The sequence below is a fragment of the Anguilla rostrata genome, chromosome 2, assembly GCF_018555375.3.
Source record: "Anguilla rostrata isolate EN2019 chromosome 2, ASM1855537v3, whole genome shotgun sequence".
Taxonomy (NCBI): Eukaryota; Metazoa; Chordata; class Actinopteri; order Anguilliformes; family Anguillidae; genus Anguilla; species Anguilla rostrata.
The window spans coordinates 28358910-28380591 of NC_057934.1; the positions used below are offsets into that span (position 1 = coordinate 28358910).

Below are 21682 nucleotides of genomic sequence, written 5' to 3' on the forward strand. Positions count from 1 at the left end.
TCTTAACTACTGCTTGTATTTTTTCCATAGACTGCGTTGTTGCCGTTCTCGTTGTTTAGTGTTAATCAGTTTAACCTTCAGGGTCCAAGTTGAACTATGCGGTTGTTCCCTGCACTTGGACCGGTACTTCTCTCTAGGGGTTTCGTCATACTTGTTCCTGGTTATGGTTATACACTTTGTTATACGTCGCTCTGGATAAGAGCGTCTGCCAAATGCCTGTAATGTATGTAATGTAATGTAATGAAACCCAGATGAACCAAACTGTAGCTATCATAACTACAAAATAACATGGTTTATTGGAACTTGTTTAGAGATGCATTTTTTTGTTTGTTTGTGTAATGATAATATAATAATACATTGTATTGTCTCTGCATTTTTAATGCCATTTTATCTGGATAGTATCTGCATTTAACCCATACAATTTGTAGGTAATTGGGATGGCAAGTATGCCATCCAGCCAAGATACACCTTGGCGGGGCATGTCCCATATCTATACAGCACTGAGAGTTTGGCACTTCAGGGTTCCCCACAGAAATAACTGCAGTAACCACAGACTCTCAGCCCTTAAAAACATGAATTTCTGTACATTCTGACCCCATTTCAACAGGCAGAATTCATAAACAACTTCACACGTCCACACAATAAACTAAGGGGATTTTGCGTTTTCTCCTTCTTCTTTTTTATCTTCTTCTTTTTACTGCCACAAATGCACCTAGCCCCCAAATAATATGTCTCCCCATTGGTCATGTTACGTACATCAACCAATAAAAACATTGGATGCAAACTCAAAATGAACATATATACAAGTGCGCACGTTTAAAACAGTAGGACTTTGCAACTCTGATGTCTACTTTCCTTGTAGCCTAGTAGGTAGTGCCTTTGGCTTTTGGTTGGAACTATTTACAAGACTGATAGACCCAGGTTCAACCCCCGCCTCCAACTGCAGCAAATCTCTAACTCTGTACACTGGTTTGCCGGCTAACTAAAAGTACAACATTTAAAATATTCCTTTTTCATCTGTAAAATCTTTCTGGGACAGTTCCACATTCGGCCTTTTCAGCATATTTAACGTTAGCTTCCTTATGTGTGAGTAAGTTGCCATTCTTGTATGTTGAAAACGTGTTTTTCATGAGATTGGTACATATTACTGCAAGAATCTTTTTGTCTCTCTCTGTTACCTAGTGCAATACCAGTTGATGCCAGTAGAAGGCCGCCAGCCAGGCGTATGTGGTCAGCTAAAAGCTTTTATGTTTTATTATTAGCGTACATTTATATATAATTATTATTATCACTTACTCATTATAAACACATTCCAAAAAGAAATAATATCTCATGAAAAACATGTACGAATTACTCAAACTTTCAAAGCACTGTCTAAGTCATTCATTCAAACTGGCAAAATCTAGGCCTGCCATTAAAAGTACTGATATCAAAATGACGCCAAGTTACTGTACTACAAACAATATAGGCTATCTTGCCTCACAGAAATTAAAGAAGCTGTATTCCAAAGCAATGCTACCCAATGTCTCCTGAATTGTTTCGAGTCACTTGGCCCTGTGTTTTTTAATCTTACCATTTCACAATGTTATCATTCAAGCTTTGTATCACATCACAAGTGTCAAGTAATTACAATTGCCTCATGCAAGACATTTAAATGCATGTACAAAACTGCTGGTGAATACCTACAGAAAACATATTCCTCCAGAAAAGATGTATACTTGGTTGTAAAGTTCATTTAACTAAATGTACAAGTTATTGTATATTTTCTACTTACAATAAATACTGAATGTAAAATAAATGTTGTATATACATACATATAATACTTCATTATCCCCATGGGGACATTTCCCTCACAGCATGTAACATACACATTTAAAAACAGACATTTATACCAAGAAACATCATTCATGCAACAGAAAGGCTGGGCAGCTAAATTCATACATACAGATAAAAATTGGACACATTGAGGTTTATTCAATCAATCTAGACTCTTACAAACGTATCCACACATACTGTATGTTTGCCCTGTTAATCTACTGTATGCTTGTATTATTATCACTTACTCATTACCAAGCATCTTGGTCTCATTTTGATATCAATACTTTTAATGTTAGGCCTAGATTTTTCCAGTTTGAATGAATGACCTGTAGACAGTGCTTTGTAAATGTGAGTAACTTGGCATTTTTGTACGTTGAAAACGTGTTTTTCATGAGATAAAATAAAACAGTTCAATTTGCAAGAGACAATGAAATTCACAAAATTTGCCTCATTCACAAAACATGTGTATGATTAAATTTTATCATTAACTGTGCTTATAAATGTTTCTACAAACATTTTGGCATTCATCAATTTTTTCTTATCTAAATTTGAACTTTGGTAAGATCAAAATCTATGCATGTTTGGAAACATGCATACTGGCTTATGCAGAAGATGGTTCTATTTAGAATGCTTTATTGTTCATGGAAAATTATTTTAAGAAGTTACAGACCCCATGATAACAAATGTTTATCAATACAATTATTATATTAATATAACAAAATATTAATATTAAGCATGCTATTGATTTTAACTATATTAACTAACCTAGCCAAATAAGCCCACATTTTTCACTAGCTTTTTATTTAAATTTCAGTTTAGCTTTATTTATTTTTAAGAGCATGTATTGTAGTTTTCGGTTCCTTTTTCAAAAACTCATTCTTATTTTCATTTTAGTGTACAATAATGTTTTTTCCACTCACATGCTTTTCATTTTATTTTATCATTATAATCTTGTTGGTAATGCATTAAATTCATTTTGCTTATTGATAAAAAGTGATTTGTGATGATTGATAATGATATGCAAAGATCTACAAATGTGCAGCCAAACCCGACACTTGGCAATGACGTATTTGTTGCTTTTGGATTGTTGGCTAATTGTGCCTTGGGGAAAGAGTGTGTCTTTAGGGACCACTCATATGAGGCCCAGATTTGCAGAGAGTGATGAATGGCTGAAGTTTGAAACAGGATGCTGCGGGGATACGCACGGAATTGAAGGTCTGTACATGCTTAATGAGTTCCATTTCGTTGTTTTGAACACAAGAAAGAAGAATTTATGAAAGGTTTTGTGAATGAGGCCCAATTAATTAAATTACAAAATTACAAATTTCTTCAACAAAATGCGAAAAATTTAATGTGACTGAACGGAGATGTACAAGAATCAGTTAGCTGGATTACAGTCACATGCCTGCACAAAACAGACAAATATTGTGGTGTTGTTAGGTTTAGGTTTCGTAATGTTTAATAGCCATAAAATACATAGAATACCTAGTTTGGTCTGCTGACTGAGTTTCCCTCCCTCTCTCTCAGGTTTCGATTGAATCCCTCCCTAAAGAGGGAGTATTTGTGGACTCCCAGAGATGCCACAGGAAAAACCAGTTTGCTTAGTGGCTTAGTTATTTAACTAAGAGGCACTGCTCTACATCAGGGCACTTGAACATAAAGGCAACAACATCATCCACCTGATTCCTCATAGCCCTTGCACATCACTGTATGGTAAGACCTTATTCAACAATCACACATAGAAAGCTGTAGCTTTAACTGTTTTCTGTCTAATAGGAAACAACAAATTATCAGTATGTAAAATAATTTATTTGTTCTGTAGCCATGTGTAAGTGTTGTTGACTTTGTTATAGCCTAAGGTTGCCAAACACAGGCTTTTCTGAATCAAAGAACCTTCAAAGCACCATTATGTTTGACACTTGAAATAGGTTGTGTCTGTCAAATTGTAGTACAATTTAAATAAATGTTTCCTGAATATATAGAGAAAACAATTTTCTTCAAAATATTTGCTGGTATATGTGATATCTAATCTGTGATGTGCTCAGTTTAATTTACTATTAATTTACTATGATTTACTATGACCTTTAGCATGTGCCATACCTTTTTGCACACGCAAAACCAATAACATGGCCAACAATCATACATGGTACTTGTTTTGCTCCAATCATTGCTTGTGTAATTAGCTTTGCTCGCACTAAAAGGTTTTGCATATGCAAAAGGTCTTAGTAAATCAGGCCCTTGGTTGCTACCCCTCTTATCTATATAAGCTATTATTTCTATCCTAAGCTGGTTTATGTCTTGTGTGAAATTGGAAGTTATATGGATTTTACAGTATGTGAAGGCAGTGTTGTAGTAGCAGGGATGTGCTAAAAGGGCACAAACCAGTAATTGAAACAGCCTATTTTTGTAACAAATGACAGTTGGTTTCAAATAAAAAGAAAATATCCATTCAGAAAAACGTATGTCATAACAGCTACCAGGACATGCTTTGAAAGCTTACAGCTGAAGCCAAAAGTTTACATGCACCTAGGCTAAAGATATTTAAACTCATATTCAAGTTTTTCACAACTCCACATATTTCATGTTACCATACATTTCTTTTGGCAAATCAATTAGGGCACCTACTTCGTTTACATCAGAGGTCATTTTTAAAATATCAATTAGAGACCGATTTATTTTAGCTTTAATTCACTGTATCAGAATTCCAGTGGGTCAAAAGTTTACATACACCAAGTTGACTGTCTCTTTAAATAGTCTGGAAGATTCCAGAAATTGATGTAATGACTTTTTAGAACCTTCTGATTGGCCAATTGCCATAATTAGGAATTAATTGGGAGTTAATTGGCACCTGTGGCTGTATTTAAGGGCCTATCTGTAGAGCTACTGCCTTTTTGCCCTTAATACCATGGGAAAATCCAACCAACTCAGCCAATACCTCAGAAAAAGAATTGTGGACCTCCACAAGTCCGGTTCCTCCTTAGGAGGGATTTCTAAACAACTGTAGGTATCACAAGCATCTGTACAAACAATTTTATGCAAATATAAAAATCTTGGGACCAGACAGACACTGCGTCGTTCAGGAAAGAGACACAAATTAACTCCCAGGGCTGAAAGAACCTTGATCCGAAAAGTTCAACTGAACCCCAAGACAACAACAAAGGAACTGGTTGGAGCATCAGGTACCAATGTATCTACATCCACCATTAAGAGAATTCTACATCGCCAAGGCTGTCGCAAGAGGAAGAAGCCCCTACTCCATGACCGGCATAAAAAATCCAGAATGAAGTTTGCAGGTGATCACCAGTACGAAGACCTAGCCTTTTGGATGAGTGAGTTCAAAAATTGAACTGTTTGGCCATACTAATCAACGCTATTTATAGAGGAAAAAGGGTGAGGCTTTTAATCTGAAGAACACCATCCCAACTGTGAAGCATGGGGGTGGCAGCATCATGTTGTGGGGGTGTTTTGCTGGAAAAGGGACTGGTACACTTCAGAAAATAGATGGCATCATGAGGAAGGAGGATTATCTAGAAATACTGAAGCAAGTCCTCAAGACATCAGCTAGAATGTTAAAACTTGGTCACAACTGGGTCTTCCAGCAGCACAATGATCCTAAGCATACCTCCAAACGTGTAACAGAATGGCTTAAAGACAACAAAGTGAAAGTATTATAGTGGCCATCACAAAGCCCTGACCTATATCCCATGGAAAATCTGTGGACTGAACTGAAAAAGCGTGCCCGAGTCAAGGAGGCCCACAAACCTGACTGAGTTTCACCAGTTCTGTCAGGAGGAATGGGAAAATATTCTGGCAAGTATTGTGAGAAGCTTGTGGAAGGGCACCTCAAGCATTAGATTCAAGTTAAGCAATTAAAAGGCAATGCCGCCAAATACTAACAAAGTGTATATAAACTTTTGACCCACTGAAAATCTGATATAGTTCATGAAAGCTGAAATAAATCTGTCTCTTAGCTATTATTTTGAAATGACCTCTTATGGAAATAAAGTAGATACCCTAATTGACTTAACACAGGAAATGTATGATAACATGAAATGTGTGGCGTTGTGAAAATTTGGGTTTGAATGTCTTTACCCTAGGTGTATGTAAACTTTTGGCCTCAACTGTATATAGAGTTAAAAAAAAAAATTTTTTTTTTTTTTTTTTACATATTTGCTGTTAGGACTTACTAATGAAGTTCCTCTTCATTTCCCAAGCAGGAGAGAGTATTTATGACTCACACTGACATTTGGTAAAAGTATGAAAAAAAAGAATAATAAACTGAAACTCCTCTCCTGTAAATTGGTTTTTCCTTTGAATTTGTATTCCTGTTATACAATAAAACAAATAATGGGACAATGGGTTTTTACATTTTCTGTAAAGATATTGTTTAAAGCCTTAACAGTGACAGTGAATGTTTTATTGTATGACTGAGTTTTATTCACAGATGATTGAGCTCATAAATACTAGAAATGCAAGGTTGGTTTTGTGCTCCCAGAGGACTTTCACAATATAAAATGGTGGGTGTAGTTTGAAAAGTATGTAGTTTACCCTGACCTGTGAAGGGAAGTATCTGTGGATTACTGGAAAAACCAGCTTCCCAGGTTCCATAAGCAAAACATTACATAATGTTATGCATAGAAAGGCACAACAGTACAGTCATATGGGTATTTGCCACACCCATGTCACATTCCATACACATGAATGCTCTTTGTTGGTGCAGAACAAAAAAATATGAGAGTTCAGTGCATACAAACGGTACGGCCAAAGGTATTATCAGTATGTTGATTCAACATTTAAAAAACACCACTTAAATAGGAAGTTGCCAATTATATATATATTGTGTGTGTGTGTGGGAGAGAGAGAGAGAGAGAGAGAGAGAGAGAGAGAGAGAGAGAGAGAGAGAGAGAGAGAGAGAGAGAGAGAGAGAGAGAGAGAGAGAGAGAGAGAGAGAGAGAGAGAGAGAGAGAGAGAGAGAGAGAGAGAGTGTGTTATGGTTACAATCTAAATCTTGGACCATAGCCTATGCAGACTATTTTCAATTTCATAAAAAGATTAAGTGGAGAAGAAATCTGAAATGTTGTTTATCAGTATGTTCATGTTCAGAAGGCAAGCGTTCTTTTGCAATGGAAAATCAATATATTGTGAAATGACAACATTTTATTGACAGGAGATCCAGTATTATTCCATGGTATCTGTATCAAAGTTTTAGATACAAAGCACCTCATGAACGAGGCTTGTAACTCACTCCATTCACGCTTAGCAGGCTGAAGATTGTCCACATGGGAGAGCTATTAGCACTCTGAATGGTGTTTCGTATCGACAACACTGTGTCCTTGTTATTTATATTAGAATTTAGATAGCACATTGGAAAGCACATCATATATTACATTATTACATTACAGGCATTTGGCAGACGCTCTTATCCAGAGCGACGTACAACAAAGTGTATAACCATAACCAGGAACAAGTATGACGAAACCCCTAGAGAGAAGTACCGGTCCAAGTACAGGGAACAACCGCATAGTTCAACTTGGACCCTGATGGTTAAACTGATTAACACTAACAACGAGAACAGCAACAACGCAATCTATGGAAAAATAAAAATACAAGTAGTCGTTAAGACAGGCGCATCAACTAAGTCACCTATGAAACAGCTGCCTAGTTACAACCCTAAGTTTAGTCATTTACAGGGGGGAAGGGAGGGATGGGGAGAGGTGCAGCCTGAAGAGGTGGGTCTTCAGTCGTCGTTTGAAATGGGTCACAGTCTCAGCTGTTCTGACCTCCACAGGGAGGTCATTCCACCATCGTGGGGCCAGAACAGACAGGAGACGTGTTCTGGAAGTGCAGGTGCGAAGAGGGGGAGGTGCTAGGCGTCCTGAGGTAGCAGAACGGAGGGATCTGGCTGGCATGTAGGGTTTGAATATCTTGTGAAGGTATGCTGGGGCTGATCCCGTGACTGCCTGGTATGCTAGGACCAATGTTTTGAATTTGATTATAGATTATATCTATATATAAAATAGATGTACCCACCCTCCATCAAATAGATCATTGTACAGTAGAAGTCAACTGCAATTATTTAAGCATCTGAAATTGTAATTGGTTTAATAATTATGAAAGCAGGGAGGTAACTTTAAAAATGATCATGTGGGTACTGTCTGAGTTATTGTCTTGCAGACTTTTTGTGTATAGAACTACTTTGACCAATCAACTAATTTTAAAGAATAAGGGTGTTCCCAATTTAAAATAGCATTATATTAGTTTGAAACTTTTAACAAATCCAGCTGAATTATTTATGTGAAAAAACAGCCAGGAAGCTGATCATGGACAATGGCAGTAATGTCCTTAGAAACTTTATGAAGGACTCACAAATGTTAGTGGAAATGCTTTCTTGAAACCTCCATTTAAGAATATTACTCATATTACAACAAGTGATTTCATGATGCTAAATAATACACAGGGGTGTGCGATCATAAGCAATGCATCCCCACAAATCAACTTTCCCTATTTTATGAGGTTACTTATTTATTAGTTTTACTCAAAAGGAATAAGAATTAGATTTTTTTTAAAGATGCCCTAAAAATATACATCAATGATTTAACTCGACAAAACAAATATTTTTAAAATGTATGTAGTGCTGGCTACACTGGGTGAGTGGTATTCATTGCCATGTCAGCAGAGCCTGTCAGGGGATACTTTCTCATTTTTATTAGTGGGAAGTGGGAGCACTAATCATTGAATGGATTATCTTGTGAACGTCGACTGTTATTCTAGGCAAGTCTTGCAGACCAGTGAAAACCCCATCGAAGCAGTAGCTATCACTGCTAGGTTAATAGACCCACTTCATGTCTGTAAACAAAAGAGGACTCTCCTGCAACCCTGGGGCAAAAAGTATATTACCTTGGTAGGCTATCATAATGTGGCAGACTTGATCATCAACAATTTAATGTACTACAGTAAGTGCATCTTGTGTTTCTGGTTCTTTTATTTCACTTTCATCTTTGCAAAACAATAGAACATATATAGAAGTCGTATTACGACTGTTTCGGAACTTTTGTGTTGTGAACTAGCCCATCTAGCTATATTTAAGTTAAAAAAGAGTGAAAGCTACCCATCATAAACTGTCAATGTTTTATCATTGGCAAGTTGATAACTTGATTTTTAACATTATTCCAACTCAACAAAGTTCAGTCAGATAGGATACAACACATAAGATGGAGCTACTTACAGTTATAATTTATATTTATTTGAAATTGATTTAAAATAACTTGTGTTGATGGTAACATTTGGCCAGAGTCTACATAGTTAGCCTGCCTATAGGCTACTTACTACACAAATGGTTAAGCAGCTGAAAACAATTATTCAGGAAAATTGTCTTTGTGAAATGATGTGTTGATAAAATAATGCTTAAAGCCTTTTGTTAAGGCTTTTGTTTGTCACTTCACTTTCACTTCATACAATGTTCTCCTCGCCTAGATTTCTAGACAGGTGTTCCGGTGAATTAAGTACCCCTGTTTCCTCTGCATAGAAGTATCGTTGGGTATCTCCTAAGAAGTAATAATCAACGAGAAATCAACAGCAACAATACTTTAAAGATTTAGCAACATTTAATGAGAATTCCAAACACACTGCAGCATAAGGTCTTCAGAATGACAGAGCGATAAGGCCATCGCTCTTATTCACAGTAGCCATCCTTGAATCATTATTCACCAATTTGCATTCTATACTGTACCATGTACTACATTTCCAAGAGTATGTGGTTACTCCTTCTAATTGGTGATTTTGGCTATTTACCCCCACACCAATTGCTAACAGGTGCACAAAATCAAGCATACAGCCATCAAATCTCCTTTGACAAACATTGGCAGTAGGATGGGTCATACTAAAGAGCTCAGTGACTTTCAACTTGGCACTGTCATAGGATACCACATTTCCAACAAGTTCATAAAATTTGTGCCCTGCTACAGCTGCCCCAGTCACCTGTAAGTGCTGTTATTGTGAAGTGGAAATGTATAGGTGCAACAACAGCTCAGCCACGAAGTGGCAGGCTACACATGCTCACTGGACAGGACCACTGAGTGCTGAAGCGTGTAGCACGTAAAAATCATCCGTCCTTGGTTGCAACACTCACAACAAAGTCCAAACTTCCTCTAGAAACAATGTTAGCACAAGAACTGTTCATCAAGACCTTCATGAATTGGGTTTCCATGTCTAAGCAGCCGTACACAATCCTTACATCACCATGCGCAAAGCAAAGCGTTGGCTGGAGTGGTGTAAAGCACACCGCCATTGGACTCCAGACCGGTGGAAACGCGTTCTCTAGAGTGGTGAATCATGCTGCAATATCTGGTAGTCTGATGACGAATCTGGGTTTGGTAGAATGCATAGTAGTGTTTGGAAGTTTGGATTCTTTAAAATGAAGCAGTACATTCGTGTTCAACCAGCAAGTGCTCTAGTGAGCACAACAACATCTTTCCCACACCCATCTAACTCTTGCATGGTGTGAATTCACCCTTAGTTCAATAACTATCTAAAGAGAAACTACTGCTTAGCACAGTTTACAACTATAACGCTTGAACAATTTTAGCAACTGTAACAACATTGATTCTGCAATATCAATCACAACAAAGTGTGGCATGACAAAAATGACATATTTTCAATGGGAAAAAAGTGTCACACGACACTTTCTTTCAGACTTTGTCGCACAGTGTTGATTGGACAGCCAAATGGAACACTAAAATTCATTATCATGGATACTGTAACAAGTTTTGTAGTCCTTCTCCCGACAAAACACACAATCCGCAGTTCAGGGACGCACACAGGTTTTATTGAGCGCTGGTTACACTCACACTCATATACAAACAAAATAAAACACACACAGTACAAAAAGGGATTAATTGCCACGCCACTCCCGCATGCGTGTCATTCCAGGGCCCCGGTTTCACTGCAGGCAGAGCAGATAAACAATTACCAATCACTATTGCCAACAGCTGTGGAAACAGGCCAGCTCAACCACTCCCTCTCTGCCTGCAGATGGTGTCCTAACCACACCACCCCTCTACAGATACGTCATTATTTTCAGTTTATCTGAGCCTCCTTATTATTTTAGCATCGTTTTTTAAAACAAAAGTTGATATAAAATTTATTCCTCCCATATTTCTCAGTAATTTCACTGGACACCGCAATGTTTTCACTGATGTAAACATCAGCAGTTTGGCGTCTTGTTACCATAGACAACAGAACCCTCTCTACAGCCCTTTGCCAAAGTATAAATGTGAAACGTCATGCGACACTTTCATTTTTGTTGCATGACACTCGTCGAAAGGGTCGTGCGACGAAATATAAATCAGGCTTTAATCTTGCTGCACTGCCGAGGACTCTGGGAAAGTGGGTGGTCACTAACTGGTAGCTACATGAAACCTGAATGAAAGGCTATGGTGGTGATGACTGATGAGGTCTTGGCTGTGCATAGTTGCATAAAAAGTTAGACAGCTGCTCTTCATAAATGCCAATCTGCGAACTACTCAGTATGTAAAATATATAGGCTATGTAGCGTATATTTGCTGGTGTAACTAACTGAAGTCCAAAAGGGGTTTTGTATTTTAATCTTGTAAAGAGAAAAGTATTTGGCCGTCCGTAGTTAAAAAAGACTTTAACTACAGAAGAATTCAATTAATATAGGCACTTTTATTGAATAATAAACCAAAGTACAAACATTTATTTTCAATGTTATACTTTGGTTTGTTATTCAGTAAATGTGCATATATTACCTGAATTCTTCTCTATCAAAGGTTTTCTAAAAACCACAAGTTGCCTAATACTGTACTTTTGGCATGTACTGTACATTACAGTGCACTGCATTTAATTCATTTCACAGTAATTAAAAAAAAAAAACAACTTTATTTTCCTGAATAAGTAGTCTAACGGAGGCTGCAGTTACTGTGTTCGATCAATGCACTATGCTTGCTGTGATTGACCAGCTTACACGTTGCTCACTAGCGCCACTACGGTTGGCTCCAGTATAGGTGTTTCCATATCCGGTTTCCATGTAAGTCTACGATACAAATGCGGTCAAAATACAAAGTCAATCATTTTTTCTCACAAGAACAAATAGTCACAATATGTGTATTTTATTTGTCTTATGACTGTCCATGGGCCAATTTCATGATGTATTGTGTCATTTGGGCACTGTTATAATATTTGTTGCAAAACAATGAGGTACAGTTTGCGTCAATTCCTGATTACTGCAGAGGACTAAGCTACAGTAGGGGCCTATTCCTAATGTGCAAATAATTTTGAATAATTTTGAGTACAACTGTATGTAGAGTGATAATGTTTAAGAACAGATACATCAGTCGTACATTAAAACTAGGCAAACAGCTCAACACTGTAGTATAGCCCACTGGGTGAAAAGGTGCCCACCCCAAATTTCTAATTGCAAAAACTTCTTGACCACAAGTTCATAAAATCTAAGGGTGGATATGTAGAACTACTATAGATTTATGAAGCAAAAACTAAGCAGTGTACCCAGCGTCTCCAAATCTACCCAAAATGTCTAAATTATGCATTGCTGTAAATCACAACATATTCATGTATTTCACTGCAAATCAACTGTTTTGTCTCAAGAAACTCACTGTTGCATCATTTTCAAGTAACAATTACAATCTTTCCATCTAAAATATCCAGGGGTCCAGAAACATATCCAAAATCTCTCCAAAAATGAATAAAATGCTTTTTGTCCTTTATAAAGCATATAAACGAGTGCCTTATGAAGTTTTAAAATGGAACATCAGGTTAAAAAATAATGCAAAAATATTGTCACAATGCAGTACAGTACCTGTGTAATAATTAACTCTTATATGTATTTCTATACTCTGTACTCTCATATGTTTTCTTGTATAGGGATGGGACGACATGAAAACAATTTTCAACCGTCCACCACGTTTTGGCAATGCTCCAACTCTCACTTCATCACTGTTGCATGCTTCACAAAAACTATTACACTACTAACTAACGCTTACATTACAGTGTGAAATATCCACGTTATATAATACCACTGACCTATTTAAAGACACTCAATTTCAAAAATAACGTATATAACCAAATTATTTTGAGCAGTAATACTTACATAGCAATGATGAAATCTTATTTGTTTTCAGTAGATAGTGACAGAGACAGGGAATCAATGATATAGTTCTATCCGCTCCTGTCTTACACCAGAAAACGATGTCAGCTAGGTCTATCAGCAAACATATGGCTTAGCTATGCCCAGAAGTCCTCAATAATAATAGTATTTTCCAAGAAATTCTGAAAAATTTGACAACGTTTCGTTAGCGTCTTTGTTTTACTGCTACCACAGAGTGAATGCGTAATTGAATGCGATGATAAGAAAATTTCCGGATACGCTGACCTATAAAACGCTATTCCAAATGCAGAATTAGACGTGTTATACATCGTTAGAAAGCTTATACTCTCACCTACTAAATAAATGAATTGTCAAGCCAGACTGTACTAAAAAGGGCGACAACGCCGTAAACAACACGTGTGGCATTACGCACCGCTATTTCGGAAGATACCTAGACATCACAAATGCACGTATATTTCACAAAGGGATTGTCCGAGACAATGTATGACCACTCAGTCTCAAAAGGGACATCTCTACGCGTAAAACCAACGGTAAGGTTTTATATTTATTCAATATTTAGTCCCAGGTATTGACTGTAGAATGACATGGTATCATTTTTAAAAACTTTTTCTCGTTTATTTCGTTATTCAGTGAGCAGCGTTTTCACTGCTGTATTGGCATATCTTACGGCTGTTGTCGGGTTTATCTTATTGCTATGACAGAATACGATTTTTTTTTACTGGTGAAAGAATATTTTTATGAATGCCAAGATAGACAATATTGTCCGTTATGTCATGGGTGGGGGGTGTAGTTGTAGATGAGACTGCAGGGAGAGAGGCGTGTTAAATGAACGATCAGAGCGACAAAGGTGGCGCTGCCAAACTCCGTATTCGGCATAGTTGTAGTGTATCGTCTACTTATGAAACTAAAACAACGCGTTTCTGTTTTTAACTTGTACTTTGGTTTCAGTAGCACTAAATGTCTGAGTTCAGTAATCTCGGGGGACCACTAGGGGCTTTGCGCTAAGAGGTTAATGACCACTTTTGGAGCCAAAGATCTCTTATCTCATCCAGATGTTGACAACAGGGGCCACCAGCAGTCCAGGGTTATAGTAACGAATAACAAGCAGAATATATAATGTTATCGCTCACATCTGCTTTCAGTGGAAGTAAGTGGCACTGTCATAACAGGGCAGAACTGTCCATGCATTGCTGGGGAACTAGCTAATAATTTAATTGAACATACAGTAATATTCTATACCTAACCTATGCAACTATGAAAAATTGATTTGCTAATCTTTGCTCCCTGCGCACAGTTTTTAACCATTTTTTATTTTATTTTTGATATACAGATAGGGTACAACTTCATATTTTATTGACTATCATCATAGGTTAACCAGAAGGTAAAGATTTTGAACGAAAGCTTGACGGACTGCATAGTGGTTGTGGAACAAGCTTCCAGAAATAAAAAGTGGGGAGACAAATGGGGAGAAATCACAAACAAGCTGCTGATTATGCAATGAAAAGTTATCAATGTTCGAAATTAAAATGTAATTTTCATCCTGATCTTTGTATTGTTTTTTATGATCCAATTTCTACCTGCATTTTTGCAATAGGCTATTATTTCCAAAAAATTTTCACCCATTGTTTTAATATTCAAAATAAACACCGATCAATTTTTGGATTAATAAATAAATAAGTAAAAACAGAAAACAATGAGCCTAAAGTATTCTCAATTCTAAAACCTCTAGTTGGCTACTAGCTATTCATACTAACATCCGTCTTGGTATGAACTGTGTACTTCATGCTAAGTCAGTATGTAGTTTGTAATATTCATTTTCAAATGACGTCTATGGCTTTGTTTCAGGGGCTGCATCCTTTAGTGGACACATCCTCCATATAACTGTCCTATGCACACCAGAAGGCTAGACAGATTTTGGAACAGCACCTGAAATGGAACAGTCTACGAAAGATTGACATCTGCATCACAGAGTTCCCACCCACAACCTCACCAGACCAAAACAACCAGTATGTGAAAAGCCAACAAGAGAATGAAAAGAAAGTGAAACCGTGAGTAATATAACCAGCGCGAATCCGCAATTACTGCGACCACGCACGCGCATGCATCCATGTGTGCATGCATCCACGCACACACCCTCACACAAACACGTGACCTCTTCTTTCACTCATGACCAACCTTTCTACAAAAACTTGTGCAAATCTGTGAATCTATTCGGGAGTTATGCGCCTTTTTGTGATAGGCCACGCCCATCGCCACGCCCCTCTTGCTCAATCGGCCTGAAAGTTATCCAGCTCTACCTTCGGTCATGACCGACCGAATGCCGAATTTCAGCCTCCTGGGGCAAAAACTGTGGCCGCTACAGGGTGGGACACTTTTGTGGACGAACCGACCGACCGACCGACCGACAGACAGAGTTATAGAGCTGCGGCCGCAGCTAAAAATGGAAAGATTACTTTAGATGTCTTGGTATTTTTCAAGGGAGTGGATTATCCTGTATATATCACTTGCAAAAATAAATGAATAAATTAAACAAGAGCATTCACTTATTTTTGCATTCAAAATTAAAGGTTATTAAGCAAGAGAGGTTACCCTGTTACCCTGACAACAGGAGGGTCAGACTAAGATATGGCAAGCAATACTGCCATCCTGTAATAAACATGAGTTTACAATGCAATCAGGATTCCAAGAAACCATAGATACAACCTAGCAACCAGACATTCATTCTGTTCCCTCTCGTTCTTCTCAAGCAGCAAGCCAGCATTATGCTAGACTTGCTGCTACTTCCGTAACTAAGTATAAATATTTGATTTAGTTAGTTAGCTTATTGTCCTCTTGCTGAGGAAATTATTTTCACAGTCAGGTGCCAATACATGAACGCATACATACATACATACATACACACACACACAGCATTACATGTACAAGACATGAACATTAACACAGAGAATGCTTGCAACAGTAACAGACCCTGAGAACAGTTTTACTAAGTGATTAAGTGGAGAGAATGTTGTTGAGGGTGTGTATGGCAGTGAGGATAAGGCTTTTACTGAAATTGGCTCTTCTGCACCTAAGTGTCCTGTATCGTCGACCTAAGGGGAGGAGGGTGAATTGACAGTGCAGGGGTTGTCCCGGGTCTTGTGCGATGTAGTGGGCTTTGCTGATTATTGCTGCTGATATGAGGTCTGTCAATTTGGGGGTGGGGAGTCCAATAATTTTGGTAGCAGTGTGTGAAAAGTTGGTTCCTACTGGTGACTGTGAGCATGTGGAAAAATTAGGAGCAGCATAGCGGGACTGGGTCAATGCTACAGTACAGATGGAGGAGAAGATGTGGTTGGACTGACAGGGAATGTCTATGTGGTATGGGGTGAAACTGAGTTTATTGTCAGGAGTGTTGCTAAGGTATTTGATACTGTCAACCAACTCAACTTTCTCGGCATCACTCTGGACATTATTATTGGGCTAGGGATATGGTAGGGCGTGTTGATTGAGCTGATAAACAGCTCTTTGGTTTTGTAAACGTTGAGCTGGAGGAAGTTATTATCACACCATGTTGTGAAGTGGGAGATGGACTGCTGGTTGGAGGAAAAGGAGTTATTGTCTTTGAGGAGTGCAAGGAATGTTGTGTCATCTGCATACTTCAACATCTGCCATGTCATTCTGCTATCAATATCTGCTACTAAATATGGAATAAATACACAATCTTACCATTGGTTTTACATGTAAAGATGTCTTTTTCAAAATTCAGTGGTCATTTATTGTCTTGAACAATCCATTTGAGAAATAAACACACGGGCAAAGATTAACCAGATTTGGCATCCAAAGGGGTGCAAAGACATTAATGTTATTTATTTCTCTGTAACCTTAGGAATATCCTGCACCAACCTATTTTTTTAAATATACCTTTGAAATGTAACCTTGTGAAATGGTTGTCTAAACATGTTTTCACAATGAATGGTAGGCTGCATGCTCACGTTCCCACCATAAAGCACTGCCCAAGAATACGTTGCAGCCCCGTGTGCCGGTTCTAATGCATACTCAATCTAAGTGTGAACATGACCCTAGGCCTTAACAAGTAGATTTGCAAGTACCCGATAAACTAGAGAGCAATGAGATGTGAATCCCTGCTGACAGAACCCACTGCAGGGGAAAACACCTCTACAAATTGTAGAACAGTAAGGATGTCTGTTTTAACAATCCTCACAAGTAGGCACCACAGAATGCACAAGGTATAAATATATTACCTCATGTGATGATCAAATGGTGCAAAAGTATAATCAGTCTCATAATTAATCAGTCTCATAAAATTAATTAAATCATGATTATGAATATCAATATTAAATATTAAAACAGGGCAGCATGGTGGTACAATGGGTAACACCCATAGCAAAAATGTCGCCTCACAACAAGAAGGTCATGGGCCATTGAATCTCAGCTTAGGCCTTTCTGTGTGGAATTTGCATGTTCTCCCCCTGTCTGTGTGGGTTTCCTCTGGGTTCTCTGGTTTCCTCCCACAGTCCAAAGACATGCATGCAGGCTAACTGGAGACTCTAAATTGCCCATAGGTAAAAGTGTGTGAATGAATGGTGTGTGTGCCCTGCGATAGATTGGCGGCCTGTCCAGGGTGTAATCCTGCCTCTTGCCCAATGCACACTGGGATAGGCTCCAGCACCCCCCGTGACCCTGCCCAGGATAAGTGGGTATAGATAATGGATGGAATATTAAAACAATAACCAATTATATAACTTGTGTAAGTTCTTTAAGGTTGTAGGCTCAAGCATTTATCCGAATAATGATCAGACCGATGATGAGGTTCAATAAAACAGAATTTAATGAACAAACATCTAAACTAAACTCATTAAAGGTTAAATAAAGGAGGATATGCAAGGCAGACTAGACTGTTCCACGTGTGTGTCTAGTCATGTGTGTTCACCAACACACGTGGTGCATAGCCTGGAAATCAGTGGAATGGTGTGAATGAAAGGCTACTGAAGTTAGCTACGTCTAGCTTATTTCAGTGTACCTTTGAATACGAGATCATACATCGAATGAGTATATGTTACTGCATGAGAGATCACATGCACAGATCTTGTTTAAAAGAAAGGCGGATCATACGCTAATGTTAGTGATAGAGTTTATATGTTAGCTATGCAGGCCAGATGGCTGTAGCTAATTAACAAGAGACGTGATATAATCTAAACACAACATTACATACAATCAATAACACAGTTCCTTGAAAACAATGAACAAACATAAGTTTCCTAAGCGAGTTGATTCCTGGATGTTTGTCAGTCTTACTGGTTCTGTGTAGTGCTGGCTTGTCCAAGGGAACTCTGACTTAGGCACCAGCTGTTGATCTGTCCTTGCGCTGTCAGTAGAAGGGCTTCGTCTTTCTCCATCCTGGTCCTTTCACTGAAGCTGGAAGTTACTTTGCTTGCCATTGCAGGAAAGTACATGGACTACACGTGTTTAACTTGTTGCTATGTTGCAGAACAATAGCAAGTGGAGAATTAGTAAACGAATAGATCCTTTGATGGGTCGGTTTCTTTAGCTTACTTTCAGCATAGCTAACACGTCAAATTAATTAATTAATTAATTCCTTTCTCAGGAATCAATGGCAAAGCCTTTATTTGCCATCACAGCAATCAAACGGTTCTTATAATTGGCAACAAGCTTGTTGCGCTTCTGCACAGGGATTTTGGACCACTTTTGCGAAGATCTCCAGGTCCTTGAAGTTGGAAGGCTTCTTTGCCATCACTCTGGTCTTTAGTTCCCTCCACAGATTCTCGATAGGATTCAGGTCTGGATTCTGGCTGTGCCACTCCAAAACGTTGATATTGTTTTCTGTTAACCATTTCTTGACCACTTTGGCTGTATGTTTCGGATCATTGTCTTGTTGGAAGGTCCAGTGCTGCCCAAGGTCAAGTTTTTCTGCAGACTGCCTGATGTTTTCCTCCAGAATCTTAATGTAGTCCTCTTTTCTCATGATGCCGTTTATTTTAACAAGGTTGCCTGGCCCATTGGCTGAAAAACATCCCCAAAGCATTACATTCGCACCACCATGCTTGGTGTTCTTGGGGTTGAATGCTTCTCCTTTCTTTCGGCAAACGAAAGCCACATCCCTGTGTCCAAACAACTCCATTTTCATCTTGTCCGACAACAGAATTGATGGCCAAAAGCTTTCTTCTTTGTACAGGTGATCTTTTTGGAAGGGGAGGCAAGCTTTTGTGTGCCTGTCTTGGAGAAGTGGAGCCCTCCTTGTTTGGCATCCATGGAAGCCAGCCTTGTGCAGTGTCCGCTGGAGTGTCTGACTTGAGATCTTGGTACCAGAATTGCTCAGAGTCTTCTGGATGGCCTTGGTCGTGATCCTTGGATTCTTCTTGACCTCTTGCACTACCATTCTTGCCAGCGCAGGGGTCACTTTTGGCTTCCTACTACGCCCTTTGAGATTTTTCACAGTATGGAACTCCACATGACTTGCAATTGACTAGAAACTGACTAGAGAACAACTGCATCAGCTGTTCTTAATTTATAGTTGATTAGAATGCTCTAGAACAGGGGTGGCCAACCCTGGTCCTGGGGATCTGCAGGGTCTGCTGGTTTTTGTTTTCACCTTAAATACAACAACCACTTAGACAAAAGAAACCAGGTGAGGTGAGTTAACTGTGTAATCAACTGCTTTAATTGATCAATTAAGTGCCGAGTGAAAACAAAAACCAGCAGACCCTGCGACTCTCCAGGACCTGGGTTAGCCACCCCTGCTCTAGAACATGGTAGAAATTACCAGGACCATTTGGAATGGTATAGAAGCTTGCATTTCCTCAAAACAATTTCAAGGGGTAATTTTGGACATGGAATGTTTTGTCAAAATGTAAAAAAAACAACAAAAAAAAACATAAAAATAGGTAATATTTTTCATTAATATCTCTAATGCAATGTCTTACCGTCTTTTGTTACTTTCCTATGTCATTTCCAGCCAGAAGAAACCTATTAATCAAATGAAAATTCACTATAACTATGAATAATGAATAATTTTGAGCTTAAGCGCATATATATATCACATATCATACAAACTGCATAATAGTCTATAGCATTGAAATAAAACAAACAGAAATAAGAAGAGAAACAAAAAGGCGGGGTCCCAGTCTCTGCTTCTAGATGAAGTTTTTTACAGTTATTGTGTCAATTCTTGTGCATGCTGTAGACATTGGGGAGCGAGTTTGGGATGAGGCTGAAGAGCATTAGGGCCACATCCAAGGTTCATATGTGGTCTTGTTCAAAGTGTTAAATGGCAAAACTAGTTCCTATCAATCTTGCTGGTAAGGTCCCTGGAAGACATCCAGTGGGTAGTGTGAGTGAGACCTTAGGTCGGGAGTTGGGTTGGCCACAATACGAATATTTTGTTTCTTCAATCATTGATTTCCCCTATTTTATTGTTAAGAGTTACAGCATTACATGTCCAACAATAACAACACATGACCTAAATCTATCAGGACAGCAGTGATAATATTTAGTTCACATTAATTAGCAAAGCCAAGAGGAGTAAGTAAATCTGTACTGTACTCTGCATCTCAATCCCATACTTTCTTTCAAGAAGAGAGTAATACAGAGAGAAAAAGAGAGAGAGGGCGAGAGAGAGAACCCAAAAGTGGCTCTGTGTTGGGTTTTAGTAGCCAACCTTTTGTCTATCTGCATTCCTTCAAAAGGCATCCCTCATTCTCCCTCGGTTCAGTCGGTTCTCTGTGTCTCAATTGCAATGATGATAACGTCAGGAAAAAAACTGACAAAAAGACTAAGCCAAGAGCATCACCACCCTATAGTTTCTCTAAAAAACCATGTCCTGTCACATAAGCTAGCTAGCTACCTAAACTAGATAACATTATTTGATTATCAATAATGCTATGTTGCTAACAGCTAGGTACAGTAGCAACTAAAGAAAACATAGCTAGAGACTTGCTGCCACACTTGATGCCATGGGAATTCCCATACCGATCTGCAAGGGTTTTCATACTAGTGCCATCACTTACCTTTTTTTTAAAAAGCCATTTTCTCATTTTCCATTTGTTCTCAATGAATGGAAAGCTAGTCTACGAATTTCCGGATTTTCAGGGACACATGTTAACCCCAAACTAGTAAAGGCAGTAACTACCACAAAGCTAATGTTACAAACTAGATAACCAGCAATTAAGCTAACTAGATATATCCCAAAGGGAACATAAAGATGATTGAATGTGTTTTCCCCATTTTTGCATGTTTTCAGACAGTGACTAGTCATACTCACCAGTAGTTTTCCAACTGACTGGCTGAAATGCTGAAATGCTTCAACATGTGCTACAAATCGGATACCAACAAAGATGTGCTAATGCTAATGATATGTTGTTATGGCCGCTCATTTCTTTCTCGTTCTAATGTGCACTGTGAGTCAAGGTGAAAGCCTCTCCCATTGAGGTAATATATTTTGACTGTTTTTTAAAAATCTGTGATACCATCTGACTCGGGCGAGGAACTAGCAAAATGGGGAAAAGGGGATTATTACCTAAGTATGTTCTCCATATTTAGAAGAATACTTTTGACTCATATACGCTGAGCTCATCATGCATAATTGTTACAAATGACAAATTTAATAAAATGCTCGTTTTATATCTGAGAGAAAATAAAAAAATAAGAGGGAGCACGTGCCCCCTTAGTTTAAATGGACATAACGCCACTCAGCTACGATGACAA

At 38.3% G+C, this 21682-nt stretch overlaps 1 protein-coding gene across 2 annotated transcripts in view; it reads left to right on the forward strand.

The window, feature by feature from the left end:
- Positions 1 to 2723: 2723 nt before the first annotated feature.
- The window catches only part of LOC135249143 (neuroblast differentiation-associated protein AHNAK-like), a 29461-nt gene continuing 10502 nt past the window's right edge, over positions 2724 to 21682 (forward strand). Inside the window, exons 1-2 of one of the 2 annotated variants that reach the window (XM_064324451.1) lie at positions 2725 to 3531; positions 14807 to 15009. Coding sequence is in view for 1 of the 2 variants with exons in the window: in XM_064324450.1 (XP_064180520.1) it covers positions 3529 to 3531 (3 nt within the window). In the remaining variant the exon portion in view is untranslated. Of the gene's footprint in view, positions 3532 to 14806; positions 15010 to 21682 lie in introns of both variants that reach the window. The other variant, XM_064324450.1, reaches the window with a different exon arrangement.